At 55.4% G+C, this 17,091-nt stretch overlaps 1 protein-coding gene across 1 annotated transcript; it reads right to left on the bottom strand.

The window, feature by feature from the left end:
* Positions 1 to 216: 216 nt before the first annotated feature.
* Positions 217 to 13,333, bottom strand: NOVA2 (NOVA alternative splicing regulator 2). Its single transcript, XM_051989342.1, has 4 exons — positions 12,575 to 13,333; positions 8,164 to 8,307; positions 2,947 to 3,113; positions 217 to 1,602 (listed from the first exon to the last, which is right to left on the bottom strand). The coding sequence occupies exons 1-4, from the start codon at positions 12,771 to 12,773 to the stop codon at positions 541 to 543; spliced, it is 1,572 nt and encodes a 523-aa protein (XP_051845302.1). The 5' UTR covers positions 12,774 to 13,333; the 3' UTR covers positions 217 to 540.
* Between the last annotated feature and the right edge of the window lie 3,758 nt (positions 13,334 to 17,091).

Here is a 17,091-nt window from a genome sequence, read left to right as displayed (position 1 = left end):
CAGGTCAAGCCAAGCCAACCAGGATCCTGTCCCCAACCCCTCAAATCTCCCTCATTCTGATTGGAGATGCATCAGGGTTGGGGTTGAGTGGGTTGAAGTAAGAAGGTGCAACATCTCCCCTCCCATTTTACCTCTGAAAACAAAAACTGACCGACCAACCAAAAAAAAAAAAGTCCCTTATTTAAAAAAAAATAAGAAAAATAAAAGGAGGGAAAGAAAGAGAAAAATAATGCCGTGTTTTCTATTAAAATCAACAAAATATATACAGATATCACACAGACTGGGGCCCCCAGTCTCCCAGCTGCCCTGGAGGAGTTGGGCATCCAGCTAAGCACAGGGAGGTGCGTCAAACTGGGAGGGAGGAGCATGGGGAGCACCTCCTATCCCCAACTCCAATCCAGCCACTCAAAGGTGGGGTGGATTTAAGCGAGCCCCTTGCCCGACACCCGAACCAAACCAGGATGGGGAAAGAGGGACGGCGTCAGGGGGTGGGGGGGAGATGGGTGGGGAGGGTTGGGAGCCATTGCTCCCCACCCCCCTTTATCCCACTTTTTGGGGGTTCGTGGCACGGACCCCCTGCTCATAGGTGACCCTCTGGCTTATGAGATACTGTGCGGCCTGCGTGGCTGCGGGACTGCCTGTAATGGTCACCCGCCGGTTCCGCGTGCCGGGCAGGAACTCCCCTTTCTTAGAGATCTGGATGCGGGCACCTGTCAGCTCCTGGTACTCTACCAGCGTCTTCCCCCCCTTGCCCAGGATGGCCCCCACGAGGTTCTCCGGCACCGCAATTTCCACCAGCTCCTTGGCGCTCTCCGCCGCCAGCTTCTCGGCTGCCAGGAACCCCCCGGCTCCTGCCCCGCCCCCCCCTCCACCCCCACCCCCTGCGGCTCCCAGGTAGCCATTGGCGGCCGCCGCCAAGGCGAAGGAGCCCAGCGCTCCGGGGGGCGGAGGGGGCGGGGGCGGGGCGGCGCCGGCGGCCGGCCCGGCGGCAGCCTCGCCCGCGTAGGAGGCTAGGAGGTTGGCGGCGGCGGCGGCAGCCGGGTTGGCCCCAGCCGCGACGGCCGCGAGGACCCCGGAGGCCGCGGCCGAGCCGAGGCCCAAGCCCAGTGAGTTGGCGCTGTAGCCGTAGCTGGCCAGTGTGTTGAGGGCCGTACTGATGGCCAGCAGGTCAGTCCCTGAAAAGGCCGGCAGGGCGGCAGGAAAGGCACCCACGCCCGCCAGGCCGGCCGGGCCCAGGAGGCCGGAGGCGGCGGCGGCGGCAGAGGCGGCGGCAGCGGCTGCCGGGAGGACATCAGCCGGGCTGGCGTAGGGGGAGCCCGTGGGGTTGGAGTTGGCCACAGGCCCCGCCACGTTGGCATAGCTGATGTTCAGGCAGCTGCTGCTCTGCGGGTCCTCCTGCACCTTCTGGACGATGGCGGCCACGGCCTTGTGCACCTGCTCGGGCTCCCCGCTCACCGTCACCACTCGCTCCTGCAGGTTGATGCCCTCGGGCTTCTGGGACAGCTGGACCCAAGCGCCGGACTGCTCCATGACCGCCTTCACCGTCGCACCCCCTTTGCCAATGATCAGGCCGGCTGTGCTGTTGGGGACTATCAGCTTAGCCTGGGGGTGGGGAAAGAGGGGAGACCGGAGTTAAGGAATCGGTGGGACGCCTCCGGGACTTCCCCCCAACCCCCAACCTTAGAACCGTGGAAGAGAACGGCGAGGGCTCTGAGAACACGGGGAGAGGGGCCTTAAAGACCATCCGGTATCTCCCTCCCCGTCTTACAGCGGGGGAAACCGATGCCCGGGTGGAGAGAGGTCACCTAGATCCTCCTAGCCCGGGGCCCTTCCCACCAGGAGGGCTCAGCCATGGCCGTTTTCCCTCCACCGGCCCGCCATCTGACCCTTCTGCTCTGAGGATGATCTCAAAGCTCTTGTCTTCTGGGGGGAGGAAAAGGAAGTCCCGAGGGGAAGTGAAGAGGAAGGATAAAGCCTGCTCCCCGGCGCCTCCCCGGTTCCGACTACTTTGCAAGGAAGGAGGGTTCAGCACCAGGGACAGAGCCCACCGGCGCGCTCCCTCTCTCCCTCTCTGCTCCTCAGCCCCTGGGCACGGCTTACTTTGAGGAAGGGGGCGATTTAACCCTGGGACTGAACACGTGAACACCCCGCTGAGCCTCGGTGGCCGTTGTGAACTCCCCAAGCCGCCCCCCCCAATCAGGGCAGAACTCGGTCTGTGGAGGGGCGCCCTCCCCGGCAGCCTAGTCCCTTCCCTTCTTCTCTGTCCCTCCTCTCCCCGGCCCCGCCTCCCCGCAGCCCGAGCTAGTTGACAGTTGTTGTGGCAACCAGCTGGGTTCCCGAAGAGGTGGGGCGATGAGCAAATAGGGAAGAAGGATGCTCTGCCCCTCCCGACAGCTTCCCTTGTTGCTATGGTGACGGGGGCAGGGCATCTCATTGGCCCCCATCCCTCCCTCCTTCCTTTTCCTCCTCCAATATAATTCTTCCTTCTTCAAGATGGCCGACACTCCCTCCCCCCGCCTCCCTTCCATGGAAAGAGTGGAAAGGGGGAAAAATTGTAAAGGGGAAGAAGGGGCGGGTGACAGTGGGGAGGAGGTGAAGGGGAGGCGCCTCGGGGCCCTGCTTCCTATGGGGAGAGGAAGTGGGAGGCAGGTGGTCCAGGGGGACAATGGGATGAGGTGGAGGGAAGAGGAAGGGAGATGCGAGAGGGGGAGGGCAGGGGGGCCGAGAGCCCACGGGGACCCGAACAAATCCCTTCTCTGTGGTCCCTCGGTGGCATTTTGCCAGGCTGGTCTTCTCCTGGAAGCCTTCCCGGACTGACCCCCGGCCCCACCCCCACCTTCCTTTCGGGAGAGGGAGCCGGACCTGTCTCCTCCCTTCAGAATTTCAGGAGGGCAGGGCCACGTGTTCCCTCCCACGACTGGGGGGGCAGCGGGGCCCAGTTTTTACCTGCTTGGCCCTGTCAGGGTTCATAGTGGTCTGTGGCTGCAGGATGCTGGCCACCTCAGGCTTGGCCATTGCCTGGGGGATTTCTCGGACCTTCTCTGCGATGAAGCTGTGGACGGCATTCAGGGCCTCTGCAGTCCCCTGCACCAGGCACACCCTCTCTGTGGTCCCTGAGGCCGCCAAGGGTGGGAGGGAGGAGGAACAGAAAGAGAAATCTATCAGCACCTTTTCCTCCTATCTGCAGGCAATCCCCAGGCCTCTTGGGTGCTTTGAGATCTCGAGCTAGAACTGCAGGGAAGGGGAGATACCTGGTTCTCTATCCCCCCCCACGCCCCCTCCCCATTCACCAAGGATTTTAAAAAATTTCCTTTTGAAGTCTCCCTCACCCTGCCCCAGTGAATGGGGGGGAGGGGACAATGAAAGGTCTAAGTGTTTGGAGATCATGGGAGGAGGGGGCCTCTATGGCTAGCTCCTGCGATGATTCCTAGCTCCCCTGGTTGCCTGGGTAACACTGCCCCCTCCTTCCCTCCTGGTGGCTGAGGCTGGTTGCCCGAGCAACTGGAACCCCCTTATCGCCAGAGCTGGACTGAGGAAGGGGAAGGAGGGCTGTTGCTGTGGCAACCCCTTAAAGCAGCAGCGTACCATCAGACTGAGAAGCTTTGGATTGAGTGGGGAAAGGGCTAGGCTTTGTTTGGGGGGGGTGGAGATGGCGAGTCGAGTGGAGGGACGTTTGGCCGCAGAATGTAGGATTTAAACAAGAGATGAGGGGAGACAGGGAAGAGGGGGTGGGGACAAAACACGGGATATCCTGGGGAGGGGGTGCGACTCCCCCGAGTACGAATGACTCCCCAATTCTGCTTTTGGGTGGGCCCTGGACACAGCTACACACACACCTAGCGGGAGACGGTGTCTCTGGCAACGCAGAGACAGAGAGGCCGCAAAGGCGCTGGGCTGGAGGTAGAGCCAGAAGGGCAGAGTCCTGGCTGGGCCGGGGGGCAGAGAGCCTGGCTCTCCGTGTCCCGGGCACAAGGCGGTCACTACTACGTCTCTGGGGAAGAAGGGGGGACGCCGGCTCTGTGAAGGGGCCACTGGGTGACTAGGTGTCCTGCCCAGGGTGTTCCTGGATGTGTTTCTCCCCCAGGCCCTCCGTGCCGGGGCCTGTGTCCCTCCCCCAGAACAATAGTGGAGCCCGAGCCAAGCGTGAGTCAGGGCTGAGCCTGCCGGCCCCGGGCCTGGCGGGTTGTAAAGGGCGTAAATAGGAAAGGGTGTGGGGCGGGCTTCGGCCCTGTGGGAACCAGGGAAGCTGGGGAGGGGCGTGGAGGGGCACGGGGGCGCATCTGGGTGACCTCCGGAGTCCCCTCCAGCTCCTGCGGTCGGGCTTAGTCGTCCTGGGCTGGGAGACAGATCTCACACACACACTCACACACACACACACACACACACACACACACACGTGTATAAACATACATATACACATGAAAAGGCTGCTTCAATGTCTCCGCACAGCGCACACATACATGGCACAATATACACACAACACACGGCACAATCACTGTACACACAATAAACATTTAAACACGCATGACACACATCCAACATACTACACACACACTACACAGATACACACGGACACACAGACATACATGCAGAAGGAAACCATGAAAGAGAGACAGGAACCGAGAAGGATAAAGAAAATGCTTGAAAATGTCTAAGGTTGCAGGCAGGATGCTGGAGTCTGGTCTCAGCTCTGACCCCGACCCCTTGTGATCTTGGGAAAGCCCTTCCACTCTCCAGCTTTGATTTCCCCAGAGTGCAAAGAGCAGCGGGCCCCAGGTCAAAGGCCACGAGGTCAAACCCTCGCACACATTATCAGTGTGGCTTTAGCCAAGTCCCTTTTCCCTGGGGCTCAATCTCCTCTCCATGAAATGAGGCCCTTGGGCCGTTGAGGCTGCGGTCCCTTTTAGCTGGAGGTTTCTGGTGCCATCATTTTATTCGGTACCCGTGGATCTGGGTGACCCTGGGGCTTGTGTGGCCGCGAGGGGGGGATGGGGACACGGAAGAAGCACGTTGCATGCTCTGGTGAGGAAGGGCAGCGGGGCGGAGGAGTGGGGCCAAGGGAGGAGCGGGCTCTGGGTTCGAGCGTGACCTGGGATGTTCTCGGGTGGGGAGCTCTGGGTGCGAGGTGCTCGCCGTGGAGGCAATTCCAAGAGGCCTGGGGGGTCTGTGTTTCCCTAGCACTAATAATGCTGACAATAAAATAAGAATAATCATTGCGCTCATTTACGTGGTGCCATCAGGTTCCTGGGTAAGTAACTTCCTTCTGATGGCCCTGTGTATAAATCGATGGGATGTGTGTGGGGGATGGTATATAAATGTGTGTATGCATAAGTAAATAGAGATACTCACCATATATGTATTATACATATAATAGTACTCATGGGTATATATATACATACATATATATTTATGTCTCTATATCTGTCCTATCCTAATCTGTCCATCCATTCATCTGCCTGCCCGCCCGTCTGTCTGCTTGTCCATCCATCTGTCTGTCTATCCATCCATTTGTCTATCTTCCCCTCTATAAGATGGCGGGACAGGTCCCTGACTTGAGGTTTCATGGAGACAGGGACCTGCCGGGCGAGGAGATTCTCTTTCTCACAAAGCCCGTCGGCGCCTCCTCTGCAGTTTATAGAGACTCCGGGAGTCACCTTCCGAACGGGCAGGGGCCCAGGGCCAGGCTGTAGGTGGCAGAAACCGGGTCTTCCCGGACCCAAACCTGGTTCTCTTATCTGCTCCGACCTGCTGCCTTCCGGGCGTAAATACTATTGTCTCCAGTGTCTTCAGAGATAGGGAAACTGAGTCTCAAAGAGGGAAGGGGCTTGCCTCGGTTGAACAGCCGGTCAGCGACTGACCCGTCTATACATAGATTTCCAGCTGAAAGAGCCCTCAGAGTTCCTCCTGTTCAACCTCCTCACTTCACAATAAAGGGGTAGAATAATACTAACTCATTTTGTATTTTTCTTTGTCTTTTTTTTTTTTTTTTTTGAGGCAATTAGGATTAAGTGACTTGTCCAGGGTCACACAGCTAGGAAGGGTCTGAGGTAGAATTTGAATTCAGATCTTCCCGATTCCACAGCAGTGTTCTATCCACTGTGCTACCTGGCCACCCCTACCAACTCATTTTTTGGAGCAACCTTGACAATTAAAATCGAAGTGACCAGCACATTCCTGCTCTTTACCAGACAATAATCATAATAAGAATTGTTTATGATAGCACTTTAAGTTTGCAGAGCCTGTTATATTCACACACACAGACATAGAATATACTCTACATTATGAGACAGTATATGTAACACATAGCATAATATATACGTCCTGCATGGGTATATTTAATTTGTGTGTGTGTAGGGGTAGGTTCTATTATCATCCTCATTTTATTGATGAGGAAACTGACTTGCCTAAGGTCTCTGAGAGAGTGTCTGAGACAGGTTTAAGCTCAGATATTCCTGTCTCTAAGTCTAGGACTTTCTCAATTAGACCAAGGCTTGACAGAGTAACATGAAGGGCACATGGGTAATTGGTGCTGGTGATGGTGGGAACCAAAGCTAGGGATTTTCCCAGAATACTTTGCTGCCCTAGTGTAGGGGGTGTAGTGTAGTGCAGAACTGACTGCTTTTCTACCAGCCCAGTCCCGATTCCCGGAAGCAGGAGGCTAGCCCACTTAGTCTCCCGGTGATTCCCCAGATCTCCAAGATGTTTGTGGGGTGGCTGCTCTGGCTTCTGCCTAGGAATATGGATGGTCAGGGATCTGGTTAATGGGAAAGGAGAAGGCCTGGTCTTGTGGAACACAAATCCCCCCACCCCACCCCGATTCTGGGATTGTTTTGCGAGGTGGGACAGTCTGGGATTACAAGTGGCTACATCTTCCCCTCCTCCATTCACACACGTACATGGAATCAGATATTAGAAATCAGGGTTTATGGGAGTGGATGAAACCAATCCAGGAAGTCTGAGGTGATGTCTTCTGGTACCCAGAGCCAAGGGACCAGAAGATGCAAAAGGCAACGAGATATTGACGGTACAGAGGTGGGGACAATGAAAGAGAGGAAAGAGTGATGGTGGGAGAGTGTAGACAGAGTCAGCTTGAGTTCTGACATGTGTTGGGGGACAGATCCATTCAGAGAGAGTGGAACGGCAGAAGAGAAGGGGGTTAGATGCGAGGAAGAGAGAAAAGAGGGATGGAGGGAGGAGAAAGGAGAGCAAAGAATATGACTTCCAGAGCGTGGTGGAAGTGGGAGTGTTTGAAAGAGAGCAAAAGAAAAATAAAAGAGATCCAGTGAGGGAGAGCCATCCAGGAGGAGAAGAAGTTTTCAGTGGGGAAGAGGAAGAAAAGGGGGGAGGCTGAGAGAAGGGAGAACAAGATACAGAAGAACAGGGTTCTTCACCTGGACTCTACAACCTCCTTGGATAGATTCCAGAGGGATCCATGAATTTGTTTTTCAAATACTTTGAAATATTTCAGTATAATTTGTCAGCTTTGTAACGGACGTATTTCATTTCCCACATTAAGGAACATTCTGAAAAAGGTTCCAGAGTTTTTCTCAAACTGCCCAAGGGTTCCATGGCGGAGAAAAGGGAGTCTAGATTTGAGCTGGAAGGAACCTCGAGGTTCCGAATGCTTCATTTTATAGAGGAGGAAAATGTGGCCCGGGAAGTTAGTAGATTTATCCAAGGTCATACGGTTGGTACATGACAGAGGCAGAATGGAGGGAGAACCACACTGAGGAGATGGAGGGAGAGACACATGAGGAGGGGAAAGAGCAAGGGATGAAGGAGGTGATGGGGAGCAGGACGCGGGATGAGTGGAAGGTAGATGGGAGAGGATAGAGGGGGGAAAATGTGGAGATGAGAAGGGATCCCCTGAGAGGTGAGACCTTTCAGCATGACTGGGCAAACAGCCTGCTTTCCCCCCTTACTTCTGGGCTCCCCCAGGGGGGCAGGTGCAGGGTCAGGGCCTGACCCAGCTGCTGCCCCCATGCAAATGACTCATGAATATGCAGCAGCTCCATTGTCCTGGGAGGAGGGGGGAGGGGTCCTCTGGACCCATCTGCTTCCCTCTCTCCCTGGGGTGGGGTGAGAGTGGAGGGGGTGGGGCAGAAGCACCTGTCCCTTAAAGGAAAGCCCACTGGGGTCTAGGAGTGGGGGTGGGGTTCTCACCGGGGTAGAAGTCCTTGGATTTGGAGAGCTTGATGGTAGCCCCCGTCTCCTTCTGCAGCTGCACGATGGTTTGGCCTCCTTTGCCAATGATGGAGCCCGCAGCATAGCTGGGGATGAGCACCTTTAGGAAATATTCACCCTCCTCTGGAGCAGGTGGGTGGAATGAGGAGAGGGGGCTCAGTCAGGAGTTTTCTCAAGGCCCGATCCCCAACCCCCCCAGGATGGGGCTCCCCAAGGGCCCAGCCTCCCCCATGGACCTCTGAGAGCTGCCTCCCTCAAGTCCCCGATGGGAAATGACCCCTCTCCTTCCCATAGGTCTCCACTAGGACCCGGTTCTCACAAAGGTCCACAGGACGGGTCCCTCCTCTGCCAGCCTTAACACAGGGCATCGATGCTCTAAGATCCCACCTCTTTCCACTCTTTTCATGATCTAAACTCCCTCCCCTCCAGCTCTGTGAGCTACATGCCCTCCAATTCCCCCAACACCACCCCAGGAGTCAGCCTCTCTCTGACAGCTCCCCCCCAACTCTGTAAAACCCATTCCCTGCCCCATACAACCCACAGATCACAACTTCCGGGGTCCCAAATATGGGCCTATTAATATTGTGTATATTTTGAACCTAATATCTGCGAACAAGTAGTTTTTCCCACCCACAATAGAATAGAAACTCCTTGGAGGCAAGCACTTTTTCTCTCTTGCATTTGTATTCCCAGAACCCGGCACATAGCAGGGATCTATTTCTTAACTACTTGTTGATGGATTGGTTCTCACCAGTGGCTGCCCACTTTAGGCACTCACACCCCAAATCTCAATTTTGGCACCGGAAGAGGCAACTTTGGAGGGCCGAGAAGGGGTTTGGGCCTTGGATGGGATAGGGCTCTACAGGGAGCTTCCCGGGGTGCTAGACTGAGGGCTTGACCCAGGGAGGCTCAAGTCAAGCCTCTTAAACTCATCAACCTTAGTCTATTAAACCAATTAAACAATTAGCCCCTGGGGTCCCTCCTCCTCTCCACTCCTCGGAGGTCCTAAGACTGTCTAAGAGTGTCTCAAAGCCTTGAGCCTTAAGATTCCATGACACTTGACTTAGAAAATTCTATTTTCTCCCCAGGCCTACAGCACTCTTGCCAGCTGCTATTACCTTTTACCTCCCCCCTATAGTGGTCCACCCATTATTTCAGATTTGACCAGCTGAAGGCTGGGAGAAGGGAGAGGGGCTATTTTTTGGGGGGGTGTTTGGCTGGGGATGGGTTTTGATTTGTTTCCCATCTATTAGAAAATTCTCCTTGGAGTCTTCCCTCCCTTGCTCTTGTAGCAACTCCCTCATCTGTCTGGTCTATATTCCCTTCTTCTTTGATCTAGAGGGACTTCCTCTGTTTTCCCTTTTTCTCTAGGTAAGTCTCCTTAGTTCCCCCAAAGGTCCCATTTCCTCAGCTCTTCCTTTCTCCATAGACTTTGGGAAAGTTCAAGAATATGAAGAGACCCCCCTCTGGATTCTACTTTCTGCAGGACTTTGAGCAAATGCTTCTTTTTCCCTCTCCGATTAATGTTGGGATAATGTTGGGATCTTGACAATCTGGGGTTCTGTGACTCCCTTGTGCTAACTCTACGCCACCCCCTAATTCCTGCTGCCTAATTCCATAGATGTCTACCTATTGTGCCCAGAGAGGGAGAAAATAGAGCTTCAAGTAATACAGCACACCTGAGATGAGTCCAGAGGAACTTGTTCCTTCCTTGATTTGGGAAGTCTACCCCACTCGCAAAGATTAATCAAGGGGCCATGGGCATCTCTTCCTCCCCACCCCCAGTTTCTGAACCAAATGGTTTCCCTTCTCAAGATTCTTCTCTGGGTCCCCTTTCCACAGTGCCAAGGGCTAAGATCTACACCCACCCAGGTTCTGTTTCGTCCTAAGTCCTGCATCCCCTCCATGCAGTGGATGGTCTGTTTTTTTCCTGTGGTCAGGCACTGGGGTCCATGTCCTTGCTCCCACCTGGGGAAGAACGGTCCCCAAGAGTGAAGGGATTCTTAACAAAAACTCTTGGGCAGCAACTCACTTCCCCCACTCTGGAAAAGGTGACTGAATCCTTAGAATATAAATATAGGGGCACAAATGTCCGGTCCAGTGGGGTTGGCAATGGGGATAATGCTATTACCAAATCATGAAACCCTGGCTTCTTGAAGTTACAGAATCAAAATCTTAAAATCTTGGAATCTCAACACTCTAAAGTTGGAATATCCTTTCCAACCACCTCAGTTTACAGACAGGGAAACTGAGGTTGGGGGGGGGAGGGAGTTACCCAAGGTCACACAGTATGAATCTGGGCTAGAAGCCACATTTCCCAATTTCTAAGCTAAGGTTTTTTCCTTTCTGAAGAAACAGAAAAGGAATGGGAACATGGGGATGGGGAGCGAGAGCCATCTCCCCCACTTCTCTGGGGGCTCCTCCTCAGAGTGGGGAGCGACTGGGTTCCGGTTCTTAGTCCCGCTTCTCCTGGATCCCAGGTAAGGAGCAGAGAATAAGAGTAAGGCAGAGGGAAGAAGGGAGGGAGAGCCATTCCCCACAGCCTGAGCCGGGCTGGGAGCAGGAAGAACCACAGGAAATCCCCTCCCCCTCCCCCAAACTTCCCTTTCCTCTCATCCTCTGTTGTAGAAACTGGAAGGAGAGGGAGACTGGAGAAAGGGGTGTGTGGTGCAGAATCCCTAGCTTCTCGGCCTCCGTCTGTCTCCTCTTCCTAAACTGGGAAAGCTTTGCCTATTGTGAGACTCACTGGGTCCCGGTGAACAAGCCCCTTCCCCTTTCTGGGCTCGGTTTCCTTTTCTGTAAAATAAAGGGGCAGGCCTGGAGAGTGTCTAAGGTCTCTCCTGGCTGTGACATATTGGAACACCTCTGATATTTTGTAGGTAAAGGGCTTGAGGGAAGAGGCCATTTCTGGATTTTATTTATTGAAAGGTCTCTAGTAGCTGGGAAGGAGGTTGGAGTCCTCCCAGAGCAGGTTACGGGCATGGGGTGAAAGTTCTTCTCCCTTCCCCCCTTCTGGCCCCAGAATTCAGCCCCGACGTGGGGCCCGAGGGACCCCAAATCAGAAGAAGGTGAGTTCTTGGTCAAGGTGACCCGGGGGAAAAGCCCAGGGGTCTCTACTCTCCTGAGGCCGAGGACTAGAGGCTGAACCTCCTAGGATCCCCTGGCCATAAGAGCTTCTGCAGGTGACACTGAATCTCCCCGTCCCTTCCCGGTGAGGGACAATAATTCTCCCTCCTAGTCACTCATCCAGCTCCTGCTACACCTACACAGCCTCCTGTGTCACATCCAAGCCCCCACACACCTGTCAGTCTCCCTCATCAGTCACTCTCTTCCATGTCTCTCTCTCTCACACACACACAACCACACCCCCATTGCCCAATCACCTGCATAGCCCCTCCGGGGTCACCCACCTCCCCTGCTGCTCACAACCCTCCCTCCCCCCATCGGTGAACATCCCCTAGTGTCGCACAGCTATACACACCTGTCAGTCACACTCAGCACAGTCACACTGCCTCCTGTCACACACACACAACCACACCCCCATCACCCAGTCACTAGCTCCCATGTCACACATACACACAATCGCTTGTCTCCTCGGTCTGCGAGCTGCACCCTCCGGCAGAGCCCCCCATCGCCTCTCCCCCTCTCCCTCCCTCTCCGCGCTGGCCCCCAGAAGCCCACCGGGAGACCCTCCCTATCGCAGGCGCATCCCCTCCCCTTTGGGCATATGCACACACAGGCCCAGACACCACGGACAGATCCTTCTATGAATAGCTCCCTCAGATTGGGAGAGAATATGGAACCAAGGGCCGGAAAGACACAGCCACAAATGCGGCCCGGGGTGGGAGGGGTGCCGGTGCCGGAGACCCGAGCACACCCATCCAAGGGCAGTCCGACACCCTCCCCCCCATCAAGGACACACAATCGCACCCACCCACCCACCCCACAAGGACACACGCACACACATTCACGCACACCCGAGACACACTAAATGGATGGCTCGGGAGAGGGAGCCGAGCACACAATCACACACAATCACAGCTTCACACAGATGCCCCCTCCCCCCTCACACCGGGGCCATTCCCACCGCCACCCCTGCTCATTCTCTTACATCAGTCCTCAGACAAAGCGCCCGGGAGGTGGGGAACACTAGAACGTCCCCCCCTCCCGCGATTGTGGAATTCTCTCTTCCCCCGCCCCCACCGCTCCCCCTTTGTGCCAGGAGGGGGAGGGGAGACCCCATTATTGGGGCCGTACGGGAGGGGGGCTCCGGGGGGGGGCCCGGGCACCTGCAGGAAAGGCTCCAGGGTCAGAGGATCAGGGGAACTGGGGGGATGCTGAAGGAGAATCGGGGGATGCTTGTGGGGGGGGGAGCTGCACCACTTCTCACCTCCCGTGTTGCTGCGTTTGGTGCTGACGACCTCGGGGGGCGTCTCCAGGGGCCGCTTGCGGGAGTCCGGGGCCTCGGACTCCATGGAGGTGCCGTGAGATGCGGGCGGTGGCTGCTGCGGTGGCGGTGGCGGCTGCTGCTGTGGGGCCGGAGCGGAGAACAGGCCGTGCGCCGCCGCGCCGGCGGCCATCATCTTCATGGTGGGGGGAGGGGGAAGGGATGGGAGGGGGATTGGGGGGAGGGGGAGAGGCAGGGGAGGGGGAGGGAGGAGGGAGACGGGAGACCAGAGAGAAGAGGGGTGATGGAGGGAGGAGAGCGCTGAGGATGGAATAGGGTACGGGGAGCTCGGAGACCAGGAGGGGGAGGTCGGAGGGACGCCGAGGGAGATGGAAAGGGACCCTTTGGCAAGAGAGGGCGGAGAAGGGGCTAGAGGGAAACCTGGGACAGGAGACTTGAGGAGGACAGAAGAGGGATGGGGAAGGTGAGTCAGAAGTCGGCAGGCTGGAGTAGTGACCAGAAGCGAAGCGGAGAGGGGGCTGTGGTGGGAAAACCAGGGGGGAACGGGGAGGTCAGAAGGGGCTGCAGAGGAAAACGGGGGGGGATAACGGGGGAGGTCAGAAGGGGCTGCAGGGGAAAACGAGGGGATAACGGGAGAGGTCAGAAGGGGCTGCAGGGGAAAACGGGGGGATAACGGGAGAGGTCAGAAGGGGCTGCAGGGGAAAACGGGGGGATAACGGGAGAGGTCAGAAGGGGCTGCTGGAGCAAACGGGGGGATAACGGGGGAGGTCAGAAGGGGCTGCAAGGGAAAACGGGGGGATAATGGGGGAGGTCAGAGGGGGCTGCAGGGGAAAACGGGGGGATAACGGGAGAGGTCAGAAGGGGCTGCAGTCAGAGGTCAGAAGGGGAAGATGAGAACGGGATATACTAGGAGAGGAGCACAGGAGGTGCCGGGATAAGGCTGGAGGCCCGAGGGGCCCGGAGACCAGAGGGGGCGGTCCGAGGGGTCAGCCGGAGAGGGCGCCTGCAGAGCACCGGGCAGGACGCACTGAGAGGGGGCTGTCGGGGTTGTCTCGGAGCCAAGCCGGGCGGGGAAAGGGCGCTCCGGGGCGGGGGGGGGCCGGGCCCCCGGCCCCCAAGGGCAGCTCCGGGAGGAGGCCGAGCCCCCGCCCCCTCCGCTGAGGGGCGCCGGAGAGCTGGGGGGCCTCTGGCCGGGGCAGGAGGGCGGCCGGGCCGCTAGCGGGGGCCCCGGGGGCGGCGGGCACGGGCGGCGGCGGCGGCGGCGGCAGCGGCAGCGGCAGCGGCGGCTCCTCCCGGGCAGAGCATCCTTTTCGCTCCCCCCCTCCCTCCTCTCTCCCCGGCCCAGCACCCCGGCCACGCCCCACGCCCTCCCATTGGCGCTGTTGCCTCCGAAGCCCCTCCCTCCCCATGGCCCCGCCCCCGCAGGGGAGGCGGAGGGGGGGGGGCAGGCGCAGCTGGCTCGGCTGTATACCCTGACAGAATCTTCCTCCTCTTCGGACCCGGGAAGACAACGCATCCTTCTCGCTGCTCCTGCCCTGGCCACTCCACCCAACCTCCTTGACCCAAATGCCGGAGACCTTGTCCCCTTCTGATCCCCACGGGCCTTCCTTCCCCTTTCTTCCATCTCCCTCTGGCGGAAGTTCTTCTGCTAGTCTGCCCTGAGGTTCTCCCCCTCCGACCCCGACAATCACGGGCTCGAAGCCCCCGTCCCCGAGCGGGGTCCCCCAGGAGCACACCGGAAAGTTCTGCCTCACTGCTAACTTGAGCAGAATCAGCAAGCTCCGGGCTCCAGTTCCGCCCCAGATATTCGCCATCCAGGCGGTCTCCAACCAGTCACCGAGCCCGACTCAGTTTCCCCTCTTGTAAAACGGGGATAACCACAGAGCCCCTACCTCACAGGACTCTTGAGGGGAGCAGATGAGAAATATAAAGTGTTTGGCGAATCTTAAAGCCCCTTATCAATGTGAAAGCTCGAAGTTCAATCTCAATCTCACACAGGAGTTGTGGGAGCCCGGTCAAGTCATTCTCTGCCTCAGTTTCCTTTTCTGTAAAATGGAGCTAATAGGAGCACTTTATCTCATAAGGTCGCAGTGAGAATCAAATGAGACAGAAAAGTGCTTGCAGACTTTAAAGCTTTATATGACTTATTCCTATCATTATCATTATTGTGATAACTTCAGCCTCATTAGTGACAAGGGCAATCATAGTTTCCATTGCTGTAGTGATTTAGAGGATGTGTATGGTAGGAGAGAGAGAGAGAGAGAGAGAGAGAGAGAGAGAGAGAGAGAGAGAGAGAAAGAGAGAGAGAGAGAGAGAGAGAGAGAGCTGGCTTCAGAGCCAGCAAGACAGCCAAATCCCACTTGGGTCACAGAGTATATACTGCCTGTGTGACCCTGAAGCGGTCACTTAATCTCTCAACGCTTTGGGCAGCAATTTAAGCCACTGAATTGAAAAGGCTGACTTTCCTTGACAAACAGTTGCTTTATATGAAGTTCCCCAGGCAGATTAAATTAAGGCTCCAGCCACTATTCCTAGTGGGGGCTTCTTTACCTTTTTGGTGCCGTGGCCCCTTTGATAGTCAGGTAAACCTCTAGACCCTTTCTCAGAATCATGACTTTAAGACATTAAGATTGAACAAAAAATGGTTTTTAAAAGAGGCTCCCTGAATTCGGGTGAAGAGCCCCTGCCTAGTCTATCAGCAAGCATTGGGGTGCCTCATGTACACCACAGATTCAAAATCCAGCCTTCAGGGATCTTACATCACGAAGGTGGCATTCATTGTCCCAAAGCACAGCCCCAAAGCCCTCTGGGTGCCCCAGCAGTCAGTCTCTCCCATCTCAAATCACGTCTCCCCTTTCCTTTAGAATGTAAAGTCCTGTTGCCCAGAACCGTCCCCCGGCTTTGTCTGTGACTTCCCAAAGCCAGGGACGATGGCTCACACATACAGCGGGTGCTGGACAAATACTTGGTGGATTGCCTTGGATCAATAAATGAATCATCGAGCAAACCAGCATCTCTATCATTTACCAGGCACGGTGTTAAGCCAGAAGAGTCAAAGCTAAAAAAAAAAATCAGTCCTAATGCTAATATCAAAGGCAACGTATACATCCCTCCCAAGGTAGACAAGAGATGTCCAGAGAAGGGGTGCAGGGGAACTAGAGGGGGCGAGACTGTGGAGAGCAGAGCCGGAACTGAGTCTCCAAGGAAGCCAGGGTTCCGAGAGGAGCAAATGAGGAAGGAACGCAGCCCAGAGGTGAGGGCCAGCCCGGCTGGGAGAAGGGAGACGGGAATATTGCTGTCGGGAAGAGCGGCCGAGACGGGGAGGCCGAACCATAGAGTGTGCGGAGGGGACAAAGAGAAGATGGAAGTTGACTCATTTTGGACTTGAGTGACCTGGAATGGAGTCCCAACGACCCTATTTCTTCGATGTGACCTCTGGTAATCCACTTCCTTTATCTTTGCCTCAGTTTCCTCATTTGTAAAGTAGGGGTCAAATTGTAAAATCTCTAAATTCTAGAAAGAGGGATGGGATGCCATTTTCCCTCTCAAGAATTAGTCAAGAGTCCCTGAAATTTGATCCTAGGGTTTGGTTCCAGCCCGGAAGAGACACTTTCCTCTATTCCCCTCATCACTCACTTCACAGTTGGGTCAAACTGACCTCTTTCGTATTCTCTGATCCTGATGGATCCCATCTCCTGCCGTGGCACAGGCCTGGAAGTCACTTCCTCCTCTTCAATCCTTTGTTTCCTTCCAGGCTCAGTTCTTTTTATTTTTTTAGTTCTTAATCCTACAGGAAATGTTCCCTCTCCACATTAGTCAATGTAAATTTTGTAGCATTAGTAAGTACTTAGTAAGATCATTTCTCTCTTTATGATTTCTGTCTGCCAGTAACTTGTGTCTGCAAGCCCCTAAAGGGCAGACCCTGCTTTTTATCTTTGTTCTTATAAACTTGTGAGTGACTAGTAGATTTGACCGATAATTGTTGGGTGAGATTTAATTCAATAACATTCTATGGCTCTCTATGGCTCACAAAGAAATTTACAAACAAAGGTCACAGCCGCTTTGTGTGTTTCGTATTTATTATCTACCCATTTTACAGAGGAAGAAACTGAGGCACAGGGTGACTTAATGGCCTGCAAGTCCCACAACTAGTCACAATCAAGGTTCCTCCTTGCTACTAAACCCGGTACTTTTTTTGATCCCGTCCTGGGTTTGCGAGCATATTCCCTCACAATCACAGGAGGCAGGGACTTTACGGATGAGGAAATTGAGGCAAAATTCTGATGAAGTGATTTGCCAGAGTCTGCAATTTAAGCAAAATTGTGGCGTGGGGAGTGGTTGGGATCAGGGACAAGCCCTACATGTTAAATGTTTTATATGTATGACTTATAATCATTAATAATGATAATGCTAGTAGAGTGAGGAAGTAATATTGGTGATGAGAACGCATCATCTTTCTATAGTGCTGCTGAGATTTTAGGACATAATTCTCTCTCCCA

Source organism: Antechinus flavipes, chromosome 3 (genome assembly GCF_016432865.1).
Source record: "Antechinus flavipes isolate AdamAnt ecotype Samford, QLD, Australia chromosome 3, AdamAnt_v2, whole genome shotgun sequence".
NCBI lineage: Eukaryota > Metazoa > Chordata > Mammalia > Dasyuromorphia > Dasyuridae > Antechinus > Antechinus flavipes.
The sequence above is the reverse complement of the archived record's forward strand: the minus strand, read 5'-3'. Positions and strand labels throughout refer to the sequence as shown.

What these genes read in the sequence shown, in the direction of transcription:
- NOVA2 (XM_051989342.1), bottom strand. Translation starts at nt 12,773, where the DNA reads ATGAAGATGATGGCCGCCGGCGCGGCGGCGCACGGCCTGTTCTCCGCT. An exon ending in CAAACGCAGCAACACGGGAG is followed by an intron (nt 8,308 to 12,574) that starts GTGAGAAGTGGT and finishes CACCTGCTCCAG; the next exon opens with AGGAGGGTGAATATTTCCTA. An exon ending in ACCCTGACAGGGCCAAGCAG is followed by an intron (nt 1,603 to 2,946) that starts GTAAAAACTGGG and finishes CCCCACCCCCAG; the next exon opens with GCTAAGCTGATAGTCCCCAA.